Consider the following 24132-nt stretch of genomic DNA (forward strand, 5'->3'; position numbering starts at 1 on the left):
GAAGAGCAATAACCAATGTAAACTTATGATTGGTACATTACGGATTTGATTCTAACACTTTAATGATTTTAATTTTACAGAACAGACTAATACGACAGACGTCAACCAGAAGGGGTAGACCTACAACACCCGCTCGATTGGTGCGAACAACCAAAAAAAATGCCGCGATTTCGGTAGCAGCAGATACATTAAGTCACAAATTATTGATAATTTCTCATAAATGTGTTCTCTTTCAGTTGTACGGAGTACCATCATTATTTGGTATTTTCTACGGTGATGGCAACTCAACGTCATCTGATAACAGTACGACCATAGGGAACGAAACTTACAGCGGCGAGGAATCGTGTTGCACCTCAGAGCCTACGGTATTGAAATCGGAAGAAGAATTGAGTATCTTGGGCTCAAACGTACTTGCAAACGTTACAGAACACAACGCTACAACATCCGGTTCCATTCGACTGAAAGTGAGACGTCGCATAACTACTACTACTACTACTACGGGACCGCCCACAGCTCATAGGGTACGGAAACGTCGAACAACTACGGCTAAAGACTACTAAAGTAAGCTCGTTTTTGTTAAACTGCTTGTGAAAAGATAATGCAGCTGGCTACACATTTCACTTTCGACTTGTAAGATGTCATCAGTATCTGTTTCGCAATAAATCGCGTAACACAGAAGTATTTGACTGACTTCGTCAGCAAACTCTCGTAGAACTTCCGTGAGCGTCTTTCGCCCCGGATATTGCTTAGTGTTACAGTCTGGTACACACTGTTTCTTGAAACTTTTCAAGCCAACCCTGGACATTGGATTGCGAAAGTCCTATCATTTTCACTGCATCTCTCGATGACAACCTCTCAGATTCCGTTTGAAAGAATCTCTATTGTGTTTCCTGTCGAATGTCTGGCATTCTCATAATTGTTCAGGAAATCGATCACCGATTATTTGGGGTAATTGAAAAGCTGATTCGCTTTGAGGTACGGTGCTGGTCTAACAAGCTAGTCGAACCTCGGCTGGACGGTGCTTCTAGAGTCAGTAGGATCGTTGTATTAGCTCGGAAATTGTCATGTACTTTAGTAACCGACTAAGAAGTCTGTCGATAAATAGGGATCAAGTTTTAAAAATGTTTATATCCAAGGCATTGCTTTGAACAGCTGATCAACGTACGTGAAGATGGATTATGAGCAGCTTTCTGGACAAAAGTTCTATCGAGGTGATATCCCTAGCATGTGCATTCATCTGTTTTTGTTGATAAATTTGCCAGAAAGCTTATGATCTGGGGAGGTATTTCCAGTTGCGAAAAAAACTCAGGTTTTCGTGACAAATAAGACTTTGGATTCCAGAAAGGGCTAGTACCGAATGGCCTAAACACAAATGGCCGAATCACGAATGGCCGAAATCCAAATGGCCGAATTTCAACAGCAGTTACAGAAGGCCGAATCACGAATGGCCGAATTTTTTTCGGAATGCCTAAATAACTATTCAAAAAAAACTTGAATTGGCAAGCAGTTAACAAATAACTTTTATCAAACAAAAGACACAATAAGCAACACAACTATTTACTATAGGGTACAGACGATTGAAAGTTCTTTTTTTCCCATAAGCGCAAATGATTTGCGATCATTTTATAAGGTGCAAGACCTATTTACCGTGTCAGTAGCCAATGTTTCCTAAAGGCCGCGAGTGTTCGCTGGTGACCCGCCGTCGGAAGCGCCGGCCTCTGCCCCGCTGCAGAAACCACTTCTATTTAGATGCATGCATTTTCCTAGGTTTACAGAATAGTAGAGATTATCCCTTAGTCAAGTCCGAACGAGCGGTAGCGAGTAAGGACAGCATATACCTAATGTTTGTGCAAGTTGAAGGCCGTGAATGTTTTAGGCCAAATATGACATTCGGCCTTTTGTGATTCGGCCATTAGATATATTATGCCATTTGTTATGTCGGCCATTTGTGTTTCGCCCATTCGTGATTCGGCCATTCATAGGTAATCCACTAGAAAGGATAAAGACCCAATACACACAAGTAGCGTAAAAATGTTTATCGCTTACTCACACTCACAAGAAACGTTCCAAAAGCTCCAAAATATGCAGTGTTTCCTTTTTAATCAGTGACGTACTTTAGGGGAGGAACCATTTTCGACTATATCGACTACCTCGAAGGAGTACTTAGTTAAAGGATGAGTATTTTTAATCTTGCTTAGTGTACATATTAAGTGAAGAAATTTGTATATCAAAGTATTATGAGATAGCGTTTTTTCGAAACATCCTTTGTAATATCTCTATCTTAAAACAATTGAATCTAATTATAAGTCGTTTTGAATGCCGATTTTGCAAAATAGTAATTCCAGCTCAAAATGCCATTTTTGACTCTACTATTTTTGATTGGAATAAAATTTTCCTGATATGTTGGATACCACACGAGAATTCATTTTCCACTAAAGTTGATTTTTTTCGTCAAAAGTAACTTTTCAAAAGGGTGTATTTAAAAATGAGACTACTTTTTTTAAAAAAAATAGGCAAATCGAAGAGGAAGGTATTGAGACACTCTCGATTCCTTTCGAATTGCGCATAGGGTTGCGGCAAGGGGATGGAATGTACTGTATGTTATTCGACATCGCTATTAAAGGTGTCATCCTGCGAGCAAGCATCGAAACGAGAGGAACGAGAGGAAGCCGCTGGTTTGGAATCTTGCAAGATACCTATCCTTATGTAAAAAAAATGCAGGAAATCGATTGGTGATGGTTTCATTCTGCGCAGACTTCGGAATTTTTTCCAAAAATTATGATAAAAGCTAATTAAACAGTGTAAAAACTTATTTGCCGCCCATGAAATAAACTCAAACAGCGTCCAAACGTTGTCAAAACATCAGAAGAAATAAATCCCATCCATTCCATACTGTGCGAAATGCAAGAATAGTTTATTTTGCCCAATTTACCCCAATATACATAGATAGCCTAATTAAAACGATTAAAACTAACTCAAAGGCAAAAACAGTCTTCAGAAACAATGTGTATTTTATCATACTGAAAAACTTTGGAGAACAGTTAAAAGCAATAAAAAAATTGGATGCAAAGTTATTGTGCAGAATAGATGATTAGGTCTACTTTTTAAGCAAATCATTATATCTCGCAACAAGTAAAAGATATATAGTTACTATATTCAGCAAAGTTGCTCATTTTAGTATATTCAACAATTTTTCTGAAGAAAAAATTTTTTTTTGCCTTTTAAAAATAGAGTAATCTCAAGTTTTTTTAGTATTGACCTTGAAATGCGGTCATACATATATATTAATATTTTTTGAAACGATGGTTCTACAATTGATGAAGGGACGGTAGGGAAAGAAATGGAAATTTTTGGTGAAGGAGGGGAAGAGCGGAAAGGAAAGCGGGGGGGGGGGATATTGGTAGCTACGCTTGACAAGTAAAATGACTACTTGAAATAGACCAAATTACATAGGAACGGGGCCTTCCCTCGAAAACCCGCGCCGAGAAACGCGGCTAACACATGCTGACAGACGAACAACGTCACGTGCAGTACCTTGCAAGTCGTAAAGGCCGGCATAGTGTCGTCGTCCTGTCAGTAAAAACTAGTTGTAGTAAGCGTAGTAGGAAGCGGCACAATATGTGTCGATAACCCAACCAAAAACGCGTCGCTTTCTTGATAAGTGGATTTTGCAGTCTCCTTTTGTCCAGCGCCTCTATGGTTCAAAGGTACAAGTACCAGCGAACCACATGCCCTGGCGGGTGTTGTTGGTTCACATCCGGTTATAATCTCAGATTATAGCTTGGTTCGACTCATGCACCTTCCAGCATTGGACAAAAGGTATGAGTCAAAATGACTACTTGTCAAGCGTAGCTACCAATATTCCCCTCCCCTTTGCTTTCCACTCTTCCCCTCATTCACCAAAAATTTTCATTTCTTTCCCCTACCGTCCCTTCATCAATTGTAGAACCATCGTATTAAAAACACAAAAGTTTGTATCACCCTGATAGATAAATATAAGATCATAGGAATAGGTATCTTATAAGATTCCAAACAAGCGGTTTCTAATTCTTGGGATTACGAGCACGTTTTTGCCCATTGTGGGACGGTGGAGGCAATCTACGCCAGACTAAAACCGGGGGCTAGGAGGATTGGGTTACAAATCAATGCGTCGAAAACCAAATATATTGCCTCCCACTGACACTGACTATTGACGGCGAAGAACTGGAAGAGGTTAATGAGTTCCTATATTTGGGATCTATCGTCACCGCCGACAATAATACGAGTAAGGAGATTCAACGACACATTCAAGTTGGAAATCGAGCCTACTTTTCCCTCCACAAGACGCTTCGATCAAGGAGCATACGCCGCCTCACAAAGCTGACGATGTACAAAACGCTAATCAGACCGGTAGTCCTCTTCGAACTTGAGACAGTAACTTTGCTTACGGAAGACATACGTGCACTTACCGTATTTGAACAAAAGGTGTTGCGGACTGTTTTTGGCGGAGCACAAGTGGAAAGCGGAGAGTGGCGGAGGCGTATGAATCACGAGCTACAGGCATTGCTTGGGGATTCCCATCGTACACCTGGCGAAAGTTGGGGGCCTACGGTGGACCGGCCACGTCGCAAGGATGCCCGACGACTGAGCAGTGAAATCCGTTCTCTTCAAGAACCCCACCGACACCAGAAATAGAAGGGCCCAACGCGCTAGATGGCTCGACCAGGTTGAAGCTGACTTGCGTGTGTCGAGACGCGCAACGAATTGGCGGCGAGTAGCCCACGACCGAGTACAGTGAAGAGGAATTCTTGATACGGCTGGTACAGTAAGTAAGTAAGCAAATTACATTTAATCTATATTAAATTGCCACAATGGTAAGGTAATAAATAGTAGTTTGAAAAGAGCAATCAAGTCCAAATCGGTTCTACCGATGTAATGAGTAACATAGAACTTCCTGACTTAAAAATATCATTACCAAAATGAATAGAGCACCGCTAGTGCTGCTGTTGTTGGCTACTTTCTGTTACTGGTATGCGTTTGGACAACAAACAGCGCAGCGAACTACAACTCGAATGACGACTACGAAACCGCGCAGCACTACCCGAACGACTGTCCGTACAACTACTCCCCAGGTGAGTAAACGGCAACCAACAACTATAAAAAATTAGTGAAATTTAAAATGTTACACATCACATTACAGAGAACTACCACGAAAGCTGTGGCCAAGGTGGGCAAAGTACTAAATACGTAGACTAAATTTCGAATATTCATACATTTCTTTTTTCAGAACGCACAGTTACAGGCAGTAACCACAAAGGTCATATAAAATTTAAAATGAGTAGATAGAATAGAGTATTATAATTTAACAATGTGATTATCTCCAGAAAGTGGGCGTTGCAACGACCAAACCAGCCACGGTGAAAGCGGCATCAACAACCGTAAGTTAGTTGAAAATAAATCAAAAATATATGTATATTAGAATATCATCTTTATGTTCTAGAGAACAACGACGAGGACCACGGCTAAGGTAAACAATTTGACCAGATGTGAAATATCTCGACGCACGCTTAACTAAAAGAATTTAAATTTTACAGAATGCACAACTGAAGCTAACAACAACTACAAAGGTTATACCACTTGTGGAATGTTACAAAATGATGATATATTATTAATTGCGCCATTATTTCTAGAAAGCAAATCTACCAACGACCAAGCCAGCCACAGTGAAAGCTGTGTCAACAACTGTAAGCTGGCTGAAAGAGCTAAAACCATGTAGTTTAACTCCATCCTTTAATTTCAGAGAACTACTACCAGGACCACGCAAGCTGCCAACAAGGTAATTTGACCATCGATTCGATCTGTTCAAAAAAGCTATAATAAAATATATTTTGTAGAACGGGCAGTTGCAGCAGACAACAACCACAAAGGTCATTTAACTTACGAAGGTATCTTAATGAAATAGAGGGCTATAATAATCTATGCGTTTATTTCTAGAAAGCCACGACGAAAGCTGCGACTACAACTACAAAGGTGAGTCCGTTGCAAACTGTAGTGAACGAATAAGTTAATATGTTGCTCTATGCATTGCAGAAACCCACCGCAGGAACCACAAGAACTCCTACAACCACGAAGGTTAGACCACAAAGAAACATTCCTAATAACATTCGTAAAACATTCCCTTCTTAATTACTTCCAGAAAGTTAGTCTGCCTACGACCACGTTGAGACCGTCAACTACTACAATGAGGGTAAACACTAAAACCGTTAGTGTAATGTTACATTTATTTCAACCAATTCCTTGATTTATAGAGCACAACACTGGCTCGATTAGTACAAACAACTAAAAAGAAACCAACCACTCCCGGGATATCGGTAACGACAGATATCATCACAACCACTTTGTTATGTTGTGAATATAGTTATCAATTCACCAAACCTCTTTCAGTTATTCGGAATTCCATGGTTATTTGGTCCAATGTATGGTGATGATTATTACCAAGAGTCGGATGATAACAGCACAACCGTGATGCCGGAAGACTACAACTACGGGGAACTGGGTGTCTCAGAACCTATGGAAGCGGAAGCTCAACCGGAACTTGAAGTCTCACCTCCGAACACACCGAAAGAGGAAGAGAACCTCGCGATCGTTACCGAACCGGCACCTGCAACCGGCTCAACTCGAATGAAGCTGAAACGTCGCGTGACTACTACACCAGCACCAACGACCACAACACGAGTGTTGCTGAAACGGCGAGTAACTGCAGCTGGTGCCTAGAGTGGGATCGTTAAAAAACATTCGAAGAAAGACAAGTCAAAAACATATATAAATGTTGAGTCTAATGCTACGACTTTAAGAGTTTATTCAACAATCATGCACATCTCTGTTTCCCTCCTCCAAACCACTGCTAATTTACTACCAGAACGCGTGTGGCGAACCAAAATCGATGACTTGGTAATGATCCTGCTACACAACTTTACCCAAGTACCGAAGTGACTGAACCTATTATCACGCTCAATGTCGATCATCTCGCTCTCGATGTTACATTCAGTATGTCGTGTTCGAGAATGTTTTAGACTTCCACAAAACCGAGCTGCAGCAAATGCGCCGGAAATCTTTGCTGTTTTCTCTTGATATCGAAGCCATCTGGTTCTGCTTGCGTACTGTACCACCGGAGGCCGTGAAAGTGAAGATAGGGTCTGAGTTTTCCGTCACATTCTTCAACGTTTCAGGCGTATCACAAGGCAGCAAGCTTGGACCATTGCTCTTTTCTATTTTGATGAATGAACTGTCAGCTCTCCTGTGACCTAGTTGTCGGTCTTTTTATGCCAACATGTAAAAACCTTTTAGGTAATTAGATCGGACACCAACTGCACATTGAACTGCAACGCCTAATAGACAGATTTGAAGATTGATGTTAAATAACATGCTTACCCACGGTGTTCAAAATACCGTTAATAAAAAATAAAATAGGCCATTTAAACGGAAAATGCCAGGTGGTTTGTATTGCCATCCTACATCCCTGAACCAATTTTTAAAAAAATCTATCGACGAATTTTTTAGTTACGCCCTTTTGAAGTTTTAAAGGGCAGATTGCTCATATAAAGTAAATAAAAATCTTCAATGAAACTTCCAAAATGAACGTAAATCACAGCCGGCATTGATTTTTATGCAACATATGCCCATTGCCGACCATTTTAGGAGTTTTACGCTGTATTGGGACTAACCGGAAATGTTCCGGATTAGGTTCTCGCTGTGGGAAACAGCCAATATCGAAACATTGAGTACCAAGAACCACAGCGGCCAATTCCGAACATGTCTTTGTTATCAAAAATGTACCACATTGTGTTATTGACTTCCCAGGGGTTACCGGGGTCCCAAAAATATGTCCAGATATGCCCAAATCTAACCCTAGATATGAAATTTGGCTTCCATTGATCTAGTTATTGAATTCTAGTGCCATTTAAGGTATCGCACGATAGGTTTTTGGTTCATGGACGAAATTAGCCACTTGTCTGGGTGTTCCCGGAAGTCCCCGGAACTTGTCCAGATGTAACCAGCGTGGTGCTAGGTAGTTGATCTGACTGTCAGTAATCTAGTTTTTAAATTCTGGTGTAATTTGAGGTGCCGCATGACAAGTATTTGTTCATGTTCGATACTGGCTATTTCCCACAGCGATAATTTAATCCGGAACATTTCCGGTTAGTCCCAATACAGCGTAAAACTCCTAAAATGGTCGGCAATGGGCATATGTTGCATAAAAAATCAATGCCGGCTGTGATTTACGTTCATTTTGGAAGTGTCCTTGACGATTTTTATTTACTTTATATGTGCAATCTGCCCTTTAAAACTTCTAAAGGGCGTAACTCAAAAATTCGTCGATAGATTTTTTTAAATTGGTTCAGGGGTGTAGGATGGCAATACAAACCAACTGGCATTTTCCGTTTAAATGACCTATTTTATTTTTTATTAACGGTATTTTGAACACCGTGTTACCATCAGTACCATCTCCGTCCGCCATGAAAATAAGCCTATCAGGCGTGTACATTATTAGTGATCATGGTGTCGGCCTAGATTGCAAACTAAGCTTCTGTATACACTATAATGACTCTTTCTCTAGGCCTGATAAGGAACTTATGATTATTTTCAAAATCGTTAAGCAGTTTCGTCCGTACTGTCTTCGGTCATTGTACTATTCACTGGTACATCCTACTTTAAAGTTCGGTACCATGATTTAGTGTCCTTCCCAACTGTAATGTAAACTACGGATTATACGACCCTACCCGGTTCATGGCAATGCGGTTCAATGACGCCTGGGAATGATTCGATTTCAACTTGACGGCAAATAGTTTCCCGACTGTCAGCAGAATCCTACAAAAATGGCAAACAACCACTAGCAACGCCACTTCATGGATTTATTTCCAGGATTTGGGAGGAGGAGACTCTACTAGAGAATTGGATCGTAGCTGTGCTGTGGTTTGTACTATCTACAAAAAGGGCTGTCGGCTCAATTACTGTAATTACCACGGGTTTACGTCGATCAACGCTCCCACGCCCAATTAACTTCGAGATACGATGCTGGAGTAACAAACCAGCCATCGTCTGTTCGAATCTTGGCCAGGCGGTGCTTGCTAAATAGAATCAGCCGGATCGTTGCACTAGCACCGTCATTATCCTTAACTCTAACAGACGTTTAAGTCCAAACCTCTGCTTATTTTTACGTTGATTAACGACACCTCAAGGTGCTCTCCCAAATTTTGTATACTACCACGACAAGCCCTCCAGGAATGTCGGAAGAACAACGTATTCACGCATGGTTTCAAGGCAGCATACGGTACAGTCGAGCGCGAACAGTTATGGCAGATAAAGCACGATTTTCCGGACAAACTGACGTGACTGATCAAAACTACGCTTGAGCGAGTGATGTGCTACGTGTTTCGGCGAAACTCTCGAGTCCTTTCGAATCGCACAGAGGGTGGCATCAAAGAGATGCCCTGTCCAGCATGTTATTCGATATTTCTATTTAAGGTGTGACCCGGCAATTGGGCATCGAAACGAAAGGAACGATCTACGGCAAAAGTATCCAACTTTTAGCCTTCGCAGACCATCTTAACATCTATTAGTAGAAACTTTGGGACGACGGAGATAATCTACGCCAGACGCCAGAAGGCTAGGAGGATTGGGTAAGAATTCAATGTGTCAAAAACCAGATATTATAAGAGGCTCCGGACGTTAGCCTCGCACAGACAGTTGATGAGTTTAGATTTTTGGGATCGCTGGTCACCGCCGACGAGTAACACGAGTACTTACTTACTTACTTAGGTGGCTTCCCGTCATAAGGCAAAGCCTACCCAAGTAACAAATTGGGTTTTATTACACTCTTATGATGGCATTGAAGACCAAAATTGGTCTTGAAGATCACCATAAGAGTACAATAAAACTCACATTGTTGCATGGGTATTGAACAAGGTTTCTCCAGTTAACTCGGTTGTGGTCTACCACTCTTCAATTCCTGCTCGCTGCGCTCCTTTACAGGGTAGCAGTCCGGCATTCTTGTAACATGCTCTGTCCATCGTATCCGTCCAGTTTTAGCCGCCTTTTGGAACCCATGTTCGCCATTAAGCTGTGTGTGCTCATGGTTCATCCTCCGCCCCCATACTTCGTTCTTCTGTACGCCACCAAAGATTGTTCTTAGCACTCGCAGGTCCTTCTCGAGCACTGTCCATATTACATGCCCGTTAGAGAACAACCGGTCTAATAAGAGTCTTCTACAGGGTGCACTTTGGACGGGGGCCTTGTCTGTTCAACCGCAACTGCTTATGAAGTCCATAGTAAGCACGACTTCCGCTTCCGTATCATTGTCTGCCGTTACTAGTGAGCCAAGGTAGACAAACTCATCGCCGTCGATCATTATTCCACTGCCCAATCGGCGTCGGTTCTGCTGACCAGCATGTACTTTATTTTAGACGTATTAACCTTTTCTGGTTCGTGCTTTAGTCTAGTGTACTGTTCAGGCACCGCCACGGTTGTTCTGCCGGCAATATCCATGTCATCGGTAAAGTAGACAAGTTGACTGGATTTGTTGAAAATCGTGGCCCGTGTGTTGATATCCGCTCGGTTTGTAACGCCTTGTAGCGCTGCGTTAAGCAGCAGGCATGAGAGATCATCACCTTGATGAAGCTCTCTATGTGATCCGAATGAACTCGACAATCCTCCCGAAATCCGAACACAGCACTATCTACCATCCATCGTTCCAGATTGAATCAGTTTGATAAGCTTCCTGGGGAAGCTGTTCTCGTCTATGATTCATCATAGCTCTTTCCGGTCGATGGCATTACATGCGGCTTTGAAATCAACGAACAAATGGTGCGTGGGAACTCTGTACTTACGGCTCTTTTGGAGGATCTACCGCAGTAATACGAGTAAGAAGATTCAATTGAAGGGGCCGATCCCTTTAGCACTTAAGAATAAAAAGACCGGATTTAAATTTATCCCCAGCAAACCAAAAAAAAAAATAAAACATCAATCTTTATTCTACAACGACCTAGCCTAATACAAAGGCCAGATTCGCCATTTACTCTGTGTCCCTAAACGATTTCTCTACATGAGAATCGTTTTCTCCTATTCTACCGACCGGAAAATTACATTCCGCACGCCGAGTTCCTCTTTCGTCTTCTTCCTTCGCGTGTGAACTGTCGGAAATTTGTAAACAAAGTTAGCTAAGCGGAGAGTTTCTCACGTCTCTGCACTTAGCTCGCGCGTGCTCCGAAGCTGCTGTTCTCGTAGCGCAACACCTCTTTACCGCTCGTGCGACTAGCGATGCGACCGACCGATCACGTTTCGTAACTCATGCAAAGTGGTTTGGCATATAAACGGTATAAACGCTCAAGGCCGGCGCTAGTCAATTTGTCGCTCCACGCAAATTATCAAAATGGCGCCCCCAGAATAAACGAAAAACAACCAGCGTTGCTGTATGCAGACATTTTACTACCTACACACTCGAAAACGCGCAGTCTCGTAGCATCTTTCTGCATAACCACTCACAAGGCAAACAACTCGTGAGCAGCCAGCTGCCCGTGAGGGCTAGCGGCACGGATTTTGCATTACTTTTCGTTTTCTTCTTCATCTTACGCCCTCGATTCTACACGCAGGTGGGAGTGCGAGTCTTCACGAACGATCAGTATCAGTTGCTCAGGGTGCAATGACATGCGAGAGCGACGACCGTGGCTGTTAGCTAAATACACACCTGCAAAAGTCGTTGCAGTGCATGAATAAACAAGAGCGGGAGTCCGAAAGGAATGCTTATGCCGGCGTGTTAATTAGAACGAGTACGCGTGTGTGCGAAAATTAGCCCATACAAGTGCGGGCTTCGCAACACTGGTCACAGTCAACCGCCATTTCTTTTGAATAATAGTCGGTTTCTTGAAACCCATTATTAGAATGAAAAAGCTTCAAAAATGAAAAATGAAAGTTGGAGGCGTTTAGAAATAGAGAGAGATCCAACTTACTAGATGGCTAGACCAGGTTGAAGCCGATTTACTTGTGCCAAGATGCTCAACGAATTGGCGGCAAATAACTCAGGACCCAATACAGCGGAGAGTAACTCTAGATACACCACTTGCCATACCCGCTTAATGCTGCTAAAGGAGAAGGAAGAAAGTTTTATATTACCCACTTATTTATTTCATGCAACAGTTTTTTTAATGTAGGCGAAACGGAGCCCCCTCGAAGTGGCGCTCCATGCAGCTGCTTGTTTTGCTTAACCCATTTCCTCCCAGCGCACTATGGGGCAGAACCCGAAAAAGCTCGGACAAAACCTCAAAATTTTTATTTGAGATATTCTATCAAACTTAATATTCTACGTATAGTAGACACATAATCTATAAGAAATATACATAAATGGTTTTAATAAGTAGGTTTTCAATAGGCATTAAGGAAGATGAAACACGATGTAAAAATATTTTGGAAAATGAAAAAATAAATATCATTTAATCTTTTAGTATCTGGCTCCCATGCTGCTTAAAATTCTATACTTTTAAAGGACAATTCACATTAAAGGGATTATAAACTAATAGTTTAGGTGATATTAAGACAGATTTTTTCTTAGTAGGCTTTGTTCTGACGAAGTGTTTTAGAACAAAATATTTGATATTTTTGTCAATTTTCAATAGTGTGTAGAAAAAGATTTCCACAGATTTCTGCTCTGACACTACCATAAAAAAAACATTCAGAGTGTTAACTAGTAATAAGCCAAAAATTAGCTGCTACTAGTTGCGATGTTCGGAGATATTAAAGTTTTCCGAATGCATGTTTTCCGGCATTTTAGGCTACAAATTAGTAAATGCGCGCGCCAGTGCGAAGTTCATTCCTGCTGTACGTTAAATAGTCATGCTTGTGTATGTAAGACATAGCATTATTATCGTTATGAGATACATCGGAGTCGATAACGCGAATTCAGGACATTGTAAAGGCGACCACTTAACAGCTTTTTCCCAATTAGCTCTGTTTCAAGTCAAATTGGCAGTAGAATATGTTCGGTTGGACTTTCAGCTCGATTGAACTAGCCTCCATTTTCCGAGATCGCAACGCTAGGAAGTAACGATATTCAAAATTTGCAACGGGAACGTTTGTTTTCGTTCGTTCGCTGCGGTGTTTCATGTGATGTCGTTGCTTTTTAGTAAACAAATGAATGTAAATTTTATCTTTCGTTTATTTAAAATATTCCGGAAACATTATAAAAGTTTACATAACATAGAATTCGCTGCTTCAAACACTGATGGCAGATGGAGAAGCCGTTGTGATAAGAGCGTAATAAAATTGTTAAAGTACCTTTGCCTCCGAAATATCTGGAGGAATTGAGTGATGGCAACGACAGTTTCATGGACCCAAATTTAATGTTACAACCTTTCCGGAACGTGTTGCTGGCATTTAATCATCTGCGATGATATGCATTTAGCATTCAAACTGCATACTATGCGTCTAGTGCAAAGTTGGTCTCCAACCCAAATGTTTCGATATCTATCATAAAATATAACATGTAATACTCTAAGTCGTTCATTTAATCTTTATCAATACTCAAAATCACAAAAAAAAAATCACAAATTTGATTTAACGGTAAAAAAGTATGAAGCATTTATATGCATAATAATGAAGGTATGCAAAAACGGTATACCCTTAACGCCCAGCGTTGCGTTTTCGCAACGTAGTGTTGCGGGACACAGGGTCAAAATTAAAAATACATGTCAGCGGCTTTTTCTTAGTTGACCTAAAAGAGAATTTTCCTGAAAGTTTCAACTTTCTATCCCTGCTGGGAAAAGTGTGGGGCTTAATGGGTTAAGGGAAGCGCCGGCCCTGCAAATGGTAAACGAAGAGCGGATACTTGGAGAGTTTCCCATCGAACACTGGGCGAAATTCGGGAGGCTACGCTGGACTGGCCGCATCGCATCGCATGCAAAAACACCAAAATAAAAAAGCAAAGCCTAGGTGCTACATTCCGTTATCGAAACTTGACCTTCTGTTTTTATACGAGACTTCGCAGCCAGCTGTTAGAGTGCAGGGCAATTGCCGTGCCAATTGCTACGATCCTCTTGACTCTAACAGCCTCTCCCAGTTGAGATTCGAACATACGACGACTGGTTTATTAGGCCAGCGTCACACCTCGAAGCCAACTAGGAGAACTAGAACACCACCTGCACCATAAATAGAGGAGCCCAACTCGCTAAATGGCTCGACCAGGTTGAATCTGACTTGCGTGTGTCGAGATGCTCGACGAATTGGCGTCGAGTAGCCCAGGACCGAGTACAATGAAGAGCAATTCTTGATACGGCAAGAGTCACTCCGGCCACTCACTAAACATTTCAAAGCTATAAATCCAACAGCTTTATCGAATATTTTCTTCCCTGTTATTCAATAGGGTTCTCATTTTAATGTATAAATGAACTCAGAAACGAATATTTATTGGCGTGCAAATAATATACTAATAAGATATGATTTTTTACATTACTTGCAAGAATTTTCTGCATCTGTTTTCGATTATAAAATTCATAATTCGTTCGTTCAGAAAATTCGTATGACACTCCCTTTAATGTATTTAGAAAATTTGATCAAATTGGTCCTATGTTTCGGATTAATTATTTTTCGGTTTCATGTGCGCGCCAATTTTGCACATGTAACAAATTACATTTGATCTATAATAAATTGCCACAATGGTAAGGTAATAAATAGTAGTTTGAAAGGGACAATCAAGTTCAAATCGGTTCTACCGGTGTAATAAGTGACATACAACTTCCTGATCAGAAAAAAACATCATCAAAATGAACAAAGCACCGCTAGTGCTGCTGTTGTTGACTACTTTCTATTGCTGGTATGTGTTTGGACAACAAACAACGCAACGAACTACAACCCGAATAACGACTACGAAACCACGGACCACTACTCGTGCGGTTTCAACAACTCGAACGACTAGCCGTACGACTACTCCTCAGGTGAGTAAACAGCAACCAACAATTATAAAAAATTAGTTAAATTAAAACTGTCTCAAAATCATGTTCACATTACAGAGAACTACCACGAAAGCTGTAGCCAAGGTGGGCAAAGTACTAAACACAGAGGTTAGATTTCGAAAATTCATACATTTCTTTTTTACAGAACGCACAGTTACAGGCAACAACCACAAAGGTCATATAAAATTTGAAATGAGTAAATAAAATAGAGTATTATAATTTAACAATGTAATTGTCTCCAGAAAGTGGGCGTTGCAACGACCAAACCAACCACGGTGAAAGCGGTATCAACAACCGTAAGTTAATTGAAAATAAATCAAAAATATGTATTAGAATACCATCTTTATGTTTTAGAGGACAACAACGAGGACCACGGCTAAGGTAAACAATTATACCAGATGAAATATCTCGACGTACGCTTAACTACAAAAATTCATATGTTACAGAATGCACAGCTGAAGCAAACAACAACTACAAAGGTTATACCAATTGTGGAATGTTACAAAATTGTAATGTATTATTAATTGGGTCATTATTTCAGAAAACAAATCTACCAACGACCAAGCCAGTCACAGTGAAAGCTGTGTCAACAACTGTAAGCTGGCTGAAAGAGCTAAAAGCATGTAGTTTAACTTCGTCTTTTAATTTCAGAGAACTACTACCAGGACCACGCAAGCTGCCAACAAGGTAAGTAATTTAACCAGCGATTAGATCTGTTCAGAAAAGTTATAATAAAATATATTTTACAGAACGGGCAGTTACAGCAAACAGCAACCACAAAGGTCATTTAAATTATTAAGGTGTTTTGAGGAAAAAGAAGGCTATAATAATCTATGCGTTTATTTCTAGAAAGCCACGACGAAAGCTGCGACTACAACTACAAAGGTGAGTCCGTTGCAAACTGTAGTGAACGAATAAGTTAATATGTTGCTCTATGCATTGCAGAAACCCACCGCAGGAACCACAAGAACTCCTACAACCACGAAGGTTAGACCACAAAGAAACATTCCTAATAACATTCGTAAAACATTCCCTTCTTAATTACTTCCAGAAAGTTAGTCTGCCTACGACCACGTTGAGACCGGCGACAACTACAGTGAGGGTAAACATATCAACTAAAACCGTTAGTGTAATGTTATAGTTATTTCAACCAATTCCTCGATTTATAGACCACAACACTGGCTCGATTAGTACAAACAACTACAAGGAAACCAACCACTCTCGGAATGACGGTAACGATAGATATCATCCCAACCACTTTATCATGTTTTCGTCAATGATCGATTCACCCAAACCTCTTGCAGTTATACGGATTTCCGTGGTTATTTGGTCCAATGTTTGGTGATGATTATTATTACCAAGAGTCGGATGATAATAGCACAACAGTGATGCCGGAAGACTACAGCTACGAGGAACTAGGTGTTTCAGAGGCTATGGAAGCGCAAGCGGAATCGGAACCAGAACTGGAAGTCTCATCGCCGAACACACCAAAGGAGGAAGAGAACATCATCGCGATCGTTACCGAACCGGCACCTGCAGCAGCCGGTTCTACTCGAATGAAGCTAAAACGTCGCGTGACCACTACCCCAGCGCCAACGACCACAACACGAGTATTGCTGAAACGGCGAGTAACTACAGCTGGTGCCAAGAGTCAGGCAACTTAAAAATAAAGAAGTTGAGTCTAATATGACGACATCAGTTTAGAGTTTATTAAATACTAATAATTCTGGACATTCGTTTTTTGCTTCCTATAATTTTCAAACTTAAAATGGCAGGCTTTTAGACTTTTACGGAGATTTTTCTAGACTTTTATTGGTTTGACTTTTCCCTTCTTTATTGTTTTCATTAAATTTCGAAAATCTTATTAGAGTAAATTGCTCTGGTTTGAGCTTCTCCCCGAGCACGGCCCAGTTTTTCAGTTATTTTCCAGGTTTTTGCGGAGTCAATTTACTTTTTCGTTTAAACTCTTCATCACTTGCACAGTTTCCGCCTTCTATTTAAGTTTGCCTTTCACCATTCGAATAGTATTCCTCAATCAGCATTAGCTCCCGTAAGAAAAGTAACACCATTGTCGTTGTCCAATAATGTTTGATCGAATGTGAATACCGACAGCTTGAAATATCCAGGGTCAGAAAATGCTGAATTATGACTAGTTTTTTCTTCAGTCTTTCCAGCAGTAAACAAATTATTGATCTGAAACAACTTCCTTTTACGAGAAAAAGAAGGACTCAACTTAATAAATCAATCTCTGATACAGCTTAGAAGTGTAACGTATCGAAAAATGCTCTCATTTGCACCGAATAAAAAATGCTAGTCAGACGACATAGTCTGGGGAATATCGCAACTCCTAACCTCCTCGCCTAGCATTGTCATGATGGAAAAGTATAAACTTGTGCCTAGTCAAATATTGTGGTCGATTTTTGTCGTCGCTTCAGACGAATCAACTGTTATTGGTCCAGTTCTTCCGATAATTTGAACTAATTTTAGCAGTTTACTCTGTTGTCAATAAATACAAAGCATAATCTAGAATCTGTTTAAATTTTGCTTTGTCGTGCCGGTAGGCCTGATTTCTTACGCTACCGCTTGTCATAAAGGAGCCATTTATCGTCGTTGATAGATGAGAAATGACTAGATGAAATGACTGAAACGACTAGAGCATAATCGCGATTGAAATCAATCGTGAAAAAATTATTCTTTAATTTCAATCTTCGTATTCCACTAAGACGCTCCAAATCGATGCGTCGAATCATAGCTTTCTGATCATATCCGCAGAGTCGATGTGAAAATTAAAATTGTAATGTAATTAAATGTGTGATTAAAAACAATTACGAACGGTTTATTGACAGTTGCTTCCATCCCATTCATACTGCTCCATTCCATAAAATGTACTGTCTACTCGAAGTACACAACAGTTTATCGGCGTCGCGTCGTCGTGATCACCCGGTGAAGTTTGCGGACATTAGCAAGCTTATAATGACTTCCGATACTTCGATTTCCCCATAGATCGTTGATGAACAGAACAAACAGCAACGACCCCAAAATACTGCCTGGAGATACGCCAAACATTATGAATGGAGTACAGCAGGCCCCACCAAACGTCTCTGCGGAACTACGCGCTGTAAGATAGGAGAATCGATCCATTCATCATCCATTCAATGCCGAATCCATATTTATCGGTCTTCATTAAATCGGCTACTATCAAAAAACCGCCCCAACGTTCGCTTATATTACTTTTACCGGACACTCAACCAACATTTTTGTTACGTGGCAACCCCACTGTAGTCTACCGTATTTTATTCACATTATCTGTATCTTTACAAACTTGCTATCACCCCTATTCTGTATTTCGAACGAACCTTTATTTCGTTCGACTTGTTTCGAACGCGACGTTTTGCCCACTTGATTTTGCTGGCAGAAATTTCGTTCGAAAGAACTTTCGTTCGAAATACCAAGTCGTTCGAAATATAGAATAGCGATGTATATCTCGTGATTTACATGCCTGCGTCTCATTTTCTCCTAATTAGCTACCAAAGATTGATCGCTCTACATCGCTCGTCTCGTCTTTTTTATGCCCACGCTTCCTGAACGTGGAGTAGCACCGGGAGAGTTACCTTATAGAGCGCAAGTTTTGTAAGTACTTGCAAGCCGCGAGAACTCAGGTGGTTAGGATCTCCAACTATCACCACCGCAATTCCAGCACTCGAAGGACTACTACGTTCTCTACCAGCCGCTATACATTTCTTTTAGATAGAGTTTATAAGCCCCATCCTCCCACATACGCCTCTTCCACAGATCTACGGTTAACACTAATGATACCGATATTATCTGCGAAACCTAGAAGCATATGAGATTTCGTGATGATAGTACCACTCCTGTGCAGAACTGCAGAATAGCACCTTCCAATGCAATTCCAAAACAACAAATTCGATAACCCGTTACTTGCTATTCAAATGCTTAACGTTGAATCATCAAGGGTAATACGTATCAGCCTAATCAGTTTTGCTGGACAATAATATTTGGGCATACTCCGCCACAATTTATTTCGCCTATCTAAATCAATGAATAGATAGTGAGTCCGCAAGTTCATATCCCAAAATTTGTCGAGAATCTAGTGGATCGCAAGGTGAACACTTCGTTCGTTGTGGAGCGCCCCTCTCGAAAACCCCTCTGGTATTCCCTAAAAAAATCTTTCTAACAACATGTCCTGCCCAACGTATACGCCAAGCTTAAGCCACATTCGGAATATTTCGTTTCCACACAGCGTTTTCCTGCGAACTGTCGTTCGAAAACTCTGAGTGCGCGTAGGTTCACAGAACAGAATAGGTCTTATAAGCGTTTTATACAAAGTATAGTTTATCAAGAGAAAATGCTGCTGCTTTGAAGGATCTGTTGTAGACTAAACTGTCGTGACCCAATTTAATCCGAACTCAACTTCAGGTCTATCCTTCTCAACTGAACTCAACTGAATAATCTATCAATCTCCCTCTCGCTCTATACATTTGCACCAACCAAATTTTCCCGTGGCTATTTCTTTCCCTCTCTCTCTTCTTCTTAAGTAACCCAAAGTCATTGCACTCCTCCGGTGCTATTTACTCATCATGTCACCGTGTGCTTTTTCGCCATTCGAGTCGAGCGAACGATGTTTGATACGTTGTGAGCAATACGTTAATGTTAAAGTTAATGTCGATGGAAAATTATTTGAGAAGCACTTTGTGGGCAGCATTCAGGATTAGTAATCATCATCCAGCTTGTCGCCGCTTGTAGATAGAGCAAATAAACCCATCACTTAACTTCACCCATTGACGTCGTCAGCAGCATAGAGCCGGCGTGGCTCGTGCTGTTGCAAGCAGTCATCTCCGTTCAACTTGATCTTGGGCCACTTCACCACGGATCACCTGGGCCACCACGATCTTGGGGTCTTGGGTCACCAGTTTCCCAGTCTTCTCAAGCGTCGCAAATCACTTTCGACCTAGTCGAGCCATCTTACACGTTGAACCCCCTGTTCGTGGTGCCGGTGAGGTTGTTCAAGGGATGTTTTCATCGCACTAACGTCTGGCATCCTTATGACGTGTCCGGCCCACCATTAGTATCTCTCCAAGCGCTGTCGGTAGCTCGTGATTCATACCACTCCGCTTTCAGTTTGAATTCCGGCAAACATCGTTCACAGCACCTTCCTCTCGAACACGACAAGGGCACGTATGTCCTCCGTGAGCAACGCCACGGATTCAAGTCTATAAAGAACTGCCGGTCTTATAAGGGTTTGGTACATTGTCAGCGTATGCTTCTTGATCGTAGCGTTTTGCGAAGGGCACAGTAGGCCTGATTTCCCGTTTGAATGCGCCGATGGATCTCCTTACTAGTGTTGTTGTTCGCGATCACTGGCAATCCTAAATAAACGAACTACCACTTTTAGTTCGTCACCGTCAACGGTTACCGTCCGTGAGAGGCACGCGTTTGTTTACTTTGAACCTCTTCCTTTCATGTATTTGGTCTTCGATGCACTTATTTTTAGTCCAATCCTACTAAATTCCGCTTACATTCTGGCGTAGATTGCCTCTACCGTCGCAAAGTTCCTGGCTACGATATCAAATTCATCTGCAAAGCCTAGGAGTTGGCTACTCTGGCTGAAAATCGTACCTCTCGGTTCAAAGTCTGCCCGTCGGATCTCCCCAGCAAGAGCAATGTTGAACAACACGCTGGATAAACCGTACCCTTGTCTGAAGCCTCGCCGTGTCCCGAAGGGACTCGAGTGTTCCCGAAATGCACACGAAACACATCACTTGATCCAATGTAGCTCTAATCAGTCGCGTCAGTTTATCCGAAAAACCATGGTCTCGATCGACTCTATCGTATGTTGCTTTAAAATCAATAAAAATGTGATGCGTGGGCAACTCCTGACATTTCTGCAAGATCTGTCGGATGATAAGAATTTGTTCCGAAATTGCGCGATTCCCCATGAAGCCCGCCTGGTAATTCCTTTCGAAACCTTGTGTTATCGGTGACAGCCAATCGCCCTTTTTATAGATGGGACACTCCACTCCACTGCTTGACTGGTTGATTTAAATTCACCTTAACACAGTACCGGCAATTAAATTCGTAAATCCCTGAAATTATCGGCTCCTCCATCGGGTCGTTGGTTGGTCGTAGAAAATGCAGGGTCGTGTGGTTTTCAGTTCGTAACCTTACAACTGTAGTTTTGGAGAACCATTGAACCACGCGACTTTATTTTCAAGTGTTATATCATTTAAACTAATAATTTTGGTAGTTGATGTCTTCAATCTATTTTCAGAAAGCGAAATAAGGTGCTATATCATTGGCCAATTGCAACCTGAATCCTAGTCTAAATGCCATTTGTTCATCCACGAGAGTCCGAAGTCCCAACGACTGTAAATAAATGATTATCTATATGGGAAGCGTTTGGTACGGGACGTCCACGCTTTCTTCCTTCCCCTTGATTTTAAGGGAATACATGGAATTATGTATTAATTCTGGTTCCACTTGATTCATTCTTTTCCAAATTATGATTACTGTAATTTTCCAACTAATTGGTTACAAATTTGTTACATGCGATGGGATTGACTTATAGACCGAAGCAAATACTGCAAGGAGCCTTCTCAAATCAAACCAAAAATTCAAATAGTCTAAACCATAGTTTTCGGGAATTATTGAGCGTTACATCCTAAATTATGCCTTGGCCTCGACTTACTAATAAAGTCAAACACAAACACACATATATATTAATCCTATTTCTATTCCTTGGTTCAAATATCGTTGATCATTCCATGATGCCTGTATTGTGTTAGCATGTAATGGGATTAGAGAAAATACACAGGAAAAAAAGAAAACCGAAAAAGAGAAAAACACCACATGTTTAGCACTATAATTACTCATCCTACTGGGATATAGTTTGATGATTTTGATGTGTTTCCTATGGACGAAACTACCAAGAGCACACTCACGCTAAAAAACAACAGATCTATTCGAGCAGACAAAACTATCAGTCATGTCAGAACTTCAGGATTTAATGTGAATTTTGTGCCTAAAGCAATTCCAAAGTTGAAGTTCCAAAGTTGAAGTTCCTGACATTCCTGTTTTTAAACGCACAATTCTAAAGACTACAATTACTATCACAATTACCAATCACCAATGGGTTTGTCTATCAAGCAATCTACACTATTTTCATAATTTTTATTCCAGATGTTTGCAATTTTCCGCAGAAATAACGCACAATTGCTTGACAGAACCTATATACCAAATGTCCCACTGCAAAATGAAAAAGATTTGGTGCTAGCAAACCTGACCGCTAAAAATGTCCACTCTAAAAACTAATCCTATGGCATCCATTTCTATACGTATCGGAGTCTACTTACCAGTACGTTCTTTTCTCGGCCAGGTGTTGCAAGACGTTCTGAACAATTTCGGTGCTTGTGTTTTGTCCACCCAAATCTAGAAAATAATCCATAAAAGCATGTTAATCTTTAAACATTTGACGGATTTATTGATTTGACTGAATTTCCTTCACGAACAAGTTAAAATAGGTTTACATGGAAACGCAGAAATTCAAAATGTAACAAAACGATTGCTGCGATTGTTTAAAACCTATAAAACTTGTATTTTGCTTACAAAATCAAAACATTAGTCAGCGTTTTGTTTAGTTTGGCGCGTGAAGGTCCTTCTATTTTTTTTTAAGCAAATCACTTACCAGGCGTGTGAATTCCGTCGGCATCGATTGTCTTGTGGATCGCATCGGAAATACTGTCAGCATGGAAACGATGGCCCAAATGGTACAGCATATCGACAGCCGCATTCAACATAGCCACCGGATTGGCAACATTCTTACCGGCAATGGCGGTTCCGGTATTACGGGTACCTGGCTCGAAAACGGCATACTGCAAAACACAATGCCTGCATTAGGTACCATAAAAATTTAAAAAACAGAGGATATCTTACATGGTCACCATAGTTCCTGCCGGAGAACAAACCAGCCCCGCCGACCAGTCCGCACAGCACGTTGGAAGTGATGCTTCCGTACAGGTTGGTCGTATTCATCACATCGAACTGGTGCGGGTTAGACACCAGCTGCATGCAGCAGTTATCAATAATCATATCGTTATGCTGAATATCCGGATAATCTTTAGCCACCTCACGGGCCATTTTCAGAAACATGCCATCCGCCAGCTTCATGATGTTGGCCTTATGGATGGTGGTTACCTTCTTGCGGTTATTCGTACGAGCGAATTCAAACGCAAACCGTGCCACCCGAGCGGCGTTCTCGGCCGTGATAATCTTCATACTTTCCACCACGCCCTGGACACTCTCATGTTCCAGCATCGCATATTCACCCTCGGTGTTCTGACGGATTATTACGACGTCAACATTCTGGTGATGCGCCGGGATGGCATTGAACGACTTGCAGTGCAGCACGTTTACAAACAAATCGAGCTCATTGCGTAGAGCTACATTACGCGAGACGATTCCCGTCATTTCCGACTTCGTTTCAATGTTTCCCTTGATCGCAACACCGTTTCGCTTAATGGACGTAATGGCGTACTCCAAATCTTCGTTTCCCTCGCTGGACGGATCGATGTCCACCACCTCAAAGTCCACGGGAACGCCGGCAAAGCGAAACACCTCCTTTACGTAGTTCATCAGTTCCGGGCCAATGCCACCACCCGGCAACATCGTTACCGTGTGCCGTCCGCCATACTGCGCCACCGGAATCTTCTCTATCCTCTTCTGAATCGGACTCTTGTGCTGCAGTTCAAAAGCCGATGCAGTGCAACCCTAGGGAACACAGGAAAAAAGTATTAATAAAGGTTAAATTTTGCCGCAAATAGAGTAAGAAAAGAATAGAAGCAGTAGGAAAACATTATGTAACTTCCACCAATAATATCAACCTTAAAAAAAGGTCAACCAGACTCACCCGTTTAATAATCGGTGTGACTACATCTTGACTCAAGCGAAACAGACGGAGTGCCATATTTAAGAATATTACTTTTTCGAAAAGCGCAGCAAAATCTGATTCTTTTAAAACAGTTTAAAACTGACCGTAACCAACTACTAACGAAAACACACGAAGAAAGCCGTCTGCCAAAGAAACGATGTAGTCTAAAAGTACCAAAAAGCAGATTTATATTTTGACAGCTTTGATTAC

The 24132-nt window shown here is 41.3% G+C and overlaps 4 protein-coding genes across 4 annotated transcripts; 3 read left to right on the top strand and 1 right to left on the bottom strand.

Annotated features, from left to right (window-relative positions):
• Positions 1-4958: 4958 nt before the first annotated feature.
• On the top strand, positions 4959-6165 carry LOC128739503 (salivary glue protein Sgs-3-like). The gene is made up of 10 exons (XM_053834997.1): positions 4959-5111; positions 5180-5206; positions 5267-5296; positions 5364-5417; positions 5480-5506; positions 5574-5606; positions 5670-5723; positions 5780-5815; positions 5974-6009; positions 6070-6165. Exons 1-10 carry the CDS (start codon positions 4959-4961, stop codon positions 6163-6165), a joined length of 546 nt encoding a protein of 181 aa, XP_053690972.1.
• Positions 5944-6755, top strand: LOC128744529 (uncharacterized). The gene is made up of 5 exons (XM_053841600.1): positions 5944-6009; positions 6070-6111; positions 6176-6226; positions 6288-6350; positions 6424-6755. The coding sequence occupies exons 3-5, from the start codon at positions 6221-6223 to the stop codon at positions 6751-6753; spliced, it is 399 nt and encodes a 132-aa protein (XP_053697575.1). The 5' UTR covers positions 5944-6009; positions 6070-6111; positions 6176-6220; the 3' UTR covers positions 6754-6755.
• Positions 6756-14789: 8034 nt separating this feature from the next.
• On the top strand, positions 14790-16703 carry LOC128739504 (uncharacterized). The gene is made up of 14 exons (XM_053834998.1): positions 14790-14960; positions 15036-15062; positions 15124-15153; positions 15221-15274; positions 15333-15359; positions 15425-15457; positions 15520-15573; positions 15630-15665; positions 15728-15760; positions 15828-15863; positions 15924-15965; positions 16030-16080; positions 16148-16210; positions 16283-16703. The coding sequence occupies exons 1-14, from the start codon at positions 14790-14792 to the stop codon at positions 16640-16642; spliced, it is 1017 nt and encodes a 338-aa protein (XP_053690973.1). The 3' UTR covers positions 16643-16703.
• A 5641-nt stretch (positions 16704-22344) lies between these two features.
• Positions 22345-24101, bottom strand: LOC128744528 (isocitrate dehydrogenase [NAD] subunit gamma, mitochondrial). Its single transcript, XM_053841599.1, has 4 exons — positions 23902-24101; positions 22929-23762; positions 22681-22867; positions 22345-22424 (listed from the first exon to the last, which is right to left on the bottom strand). Exons 1-4 carry the CDS (start codon positions 23956-23958, stop codon positions 22345-22347), a joined length of 1158 nt encoding a protein of 385 aa, XP_053697574.1. The 5' UTR covers positions 23959-24101.
• Between the last annotated feature and the right edge of the window lie 31 nt (positions 24102-24132).

This window comes from Sabethes cyaneus, chromosome 3, assembly GCF_943734655.1.
Source record: "Sabethes cyaneus chromosome 3, idSabCyanKW18_F2, whole genome shotgun sequence".
In the NCBI taxonomy this organism is placed as follows: domain Eukaryota; kingdom Metazoa; phylum Arthropoda; class Insecta; order Diptera; family Culicidae; genus Sabethes; species Sabethes cyaneus.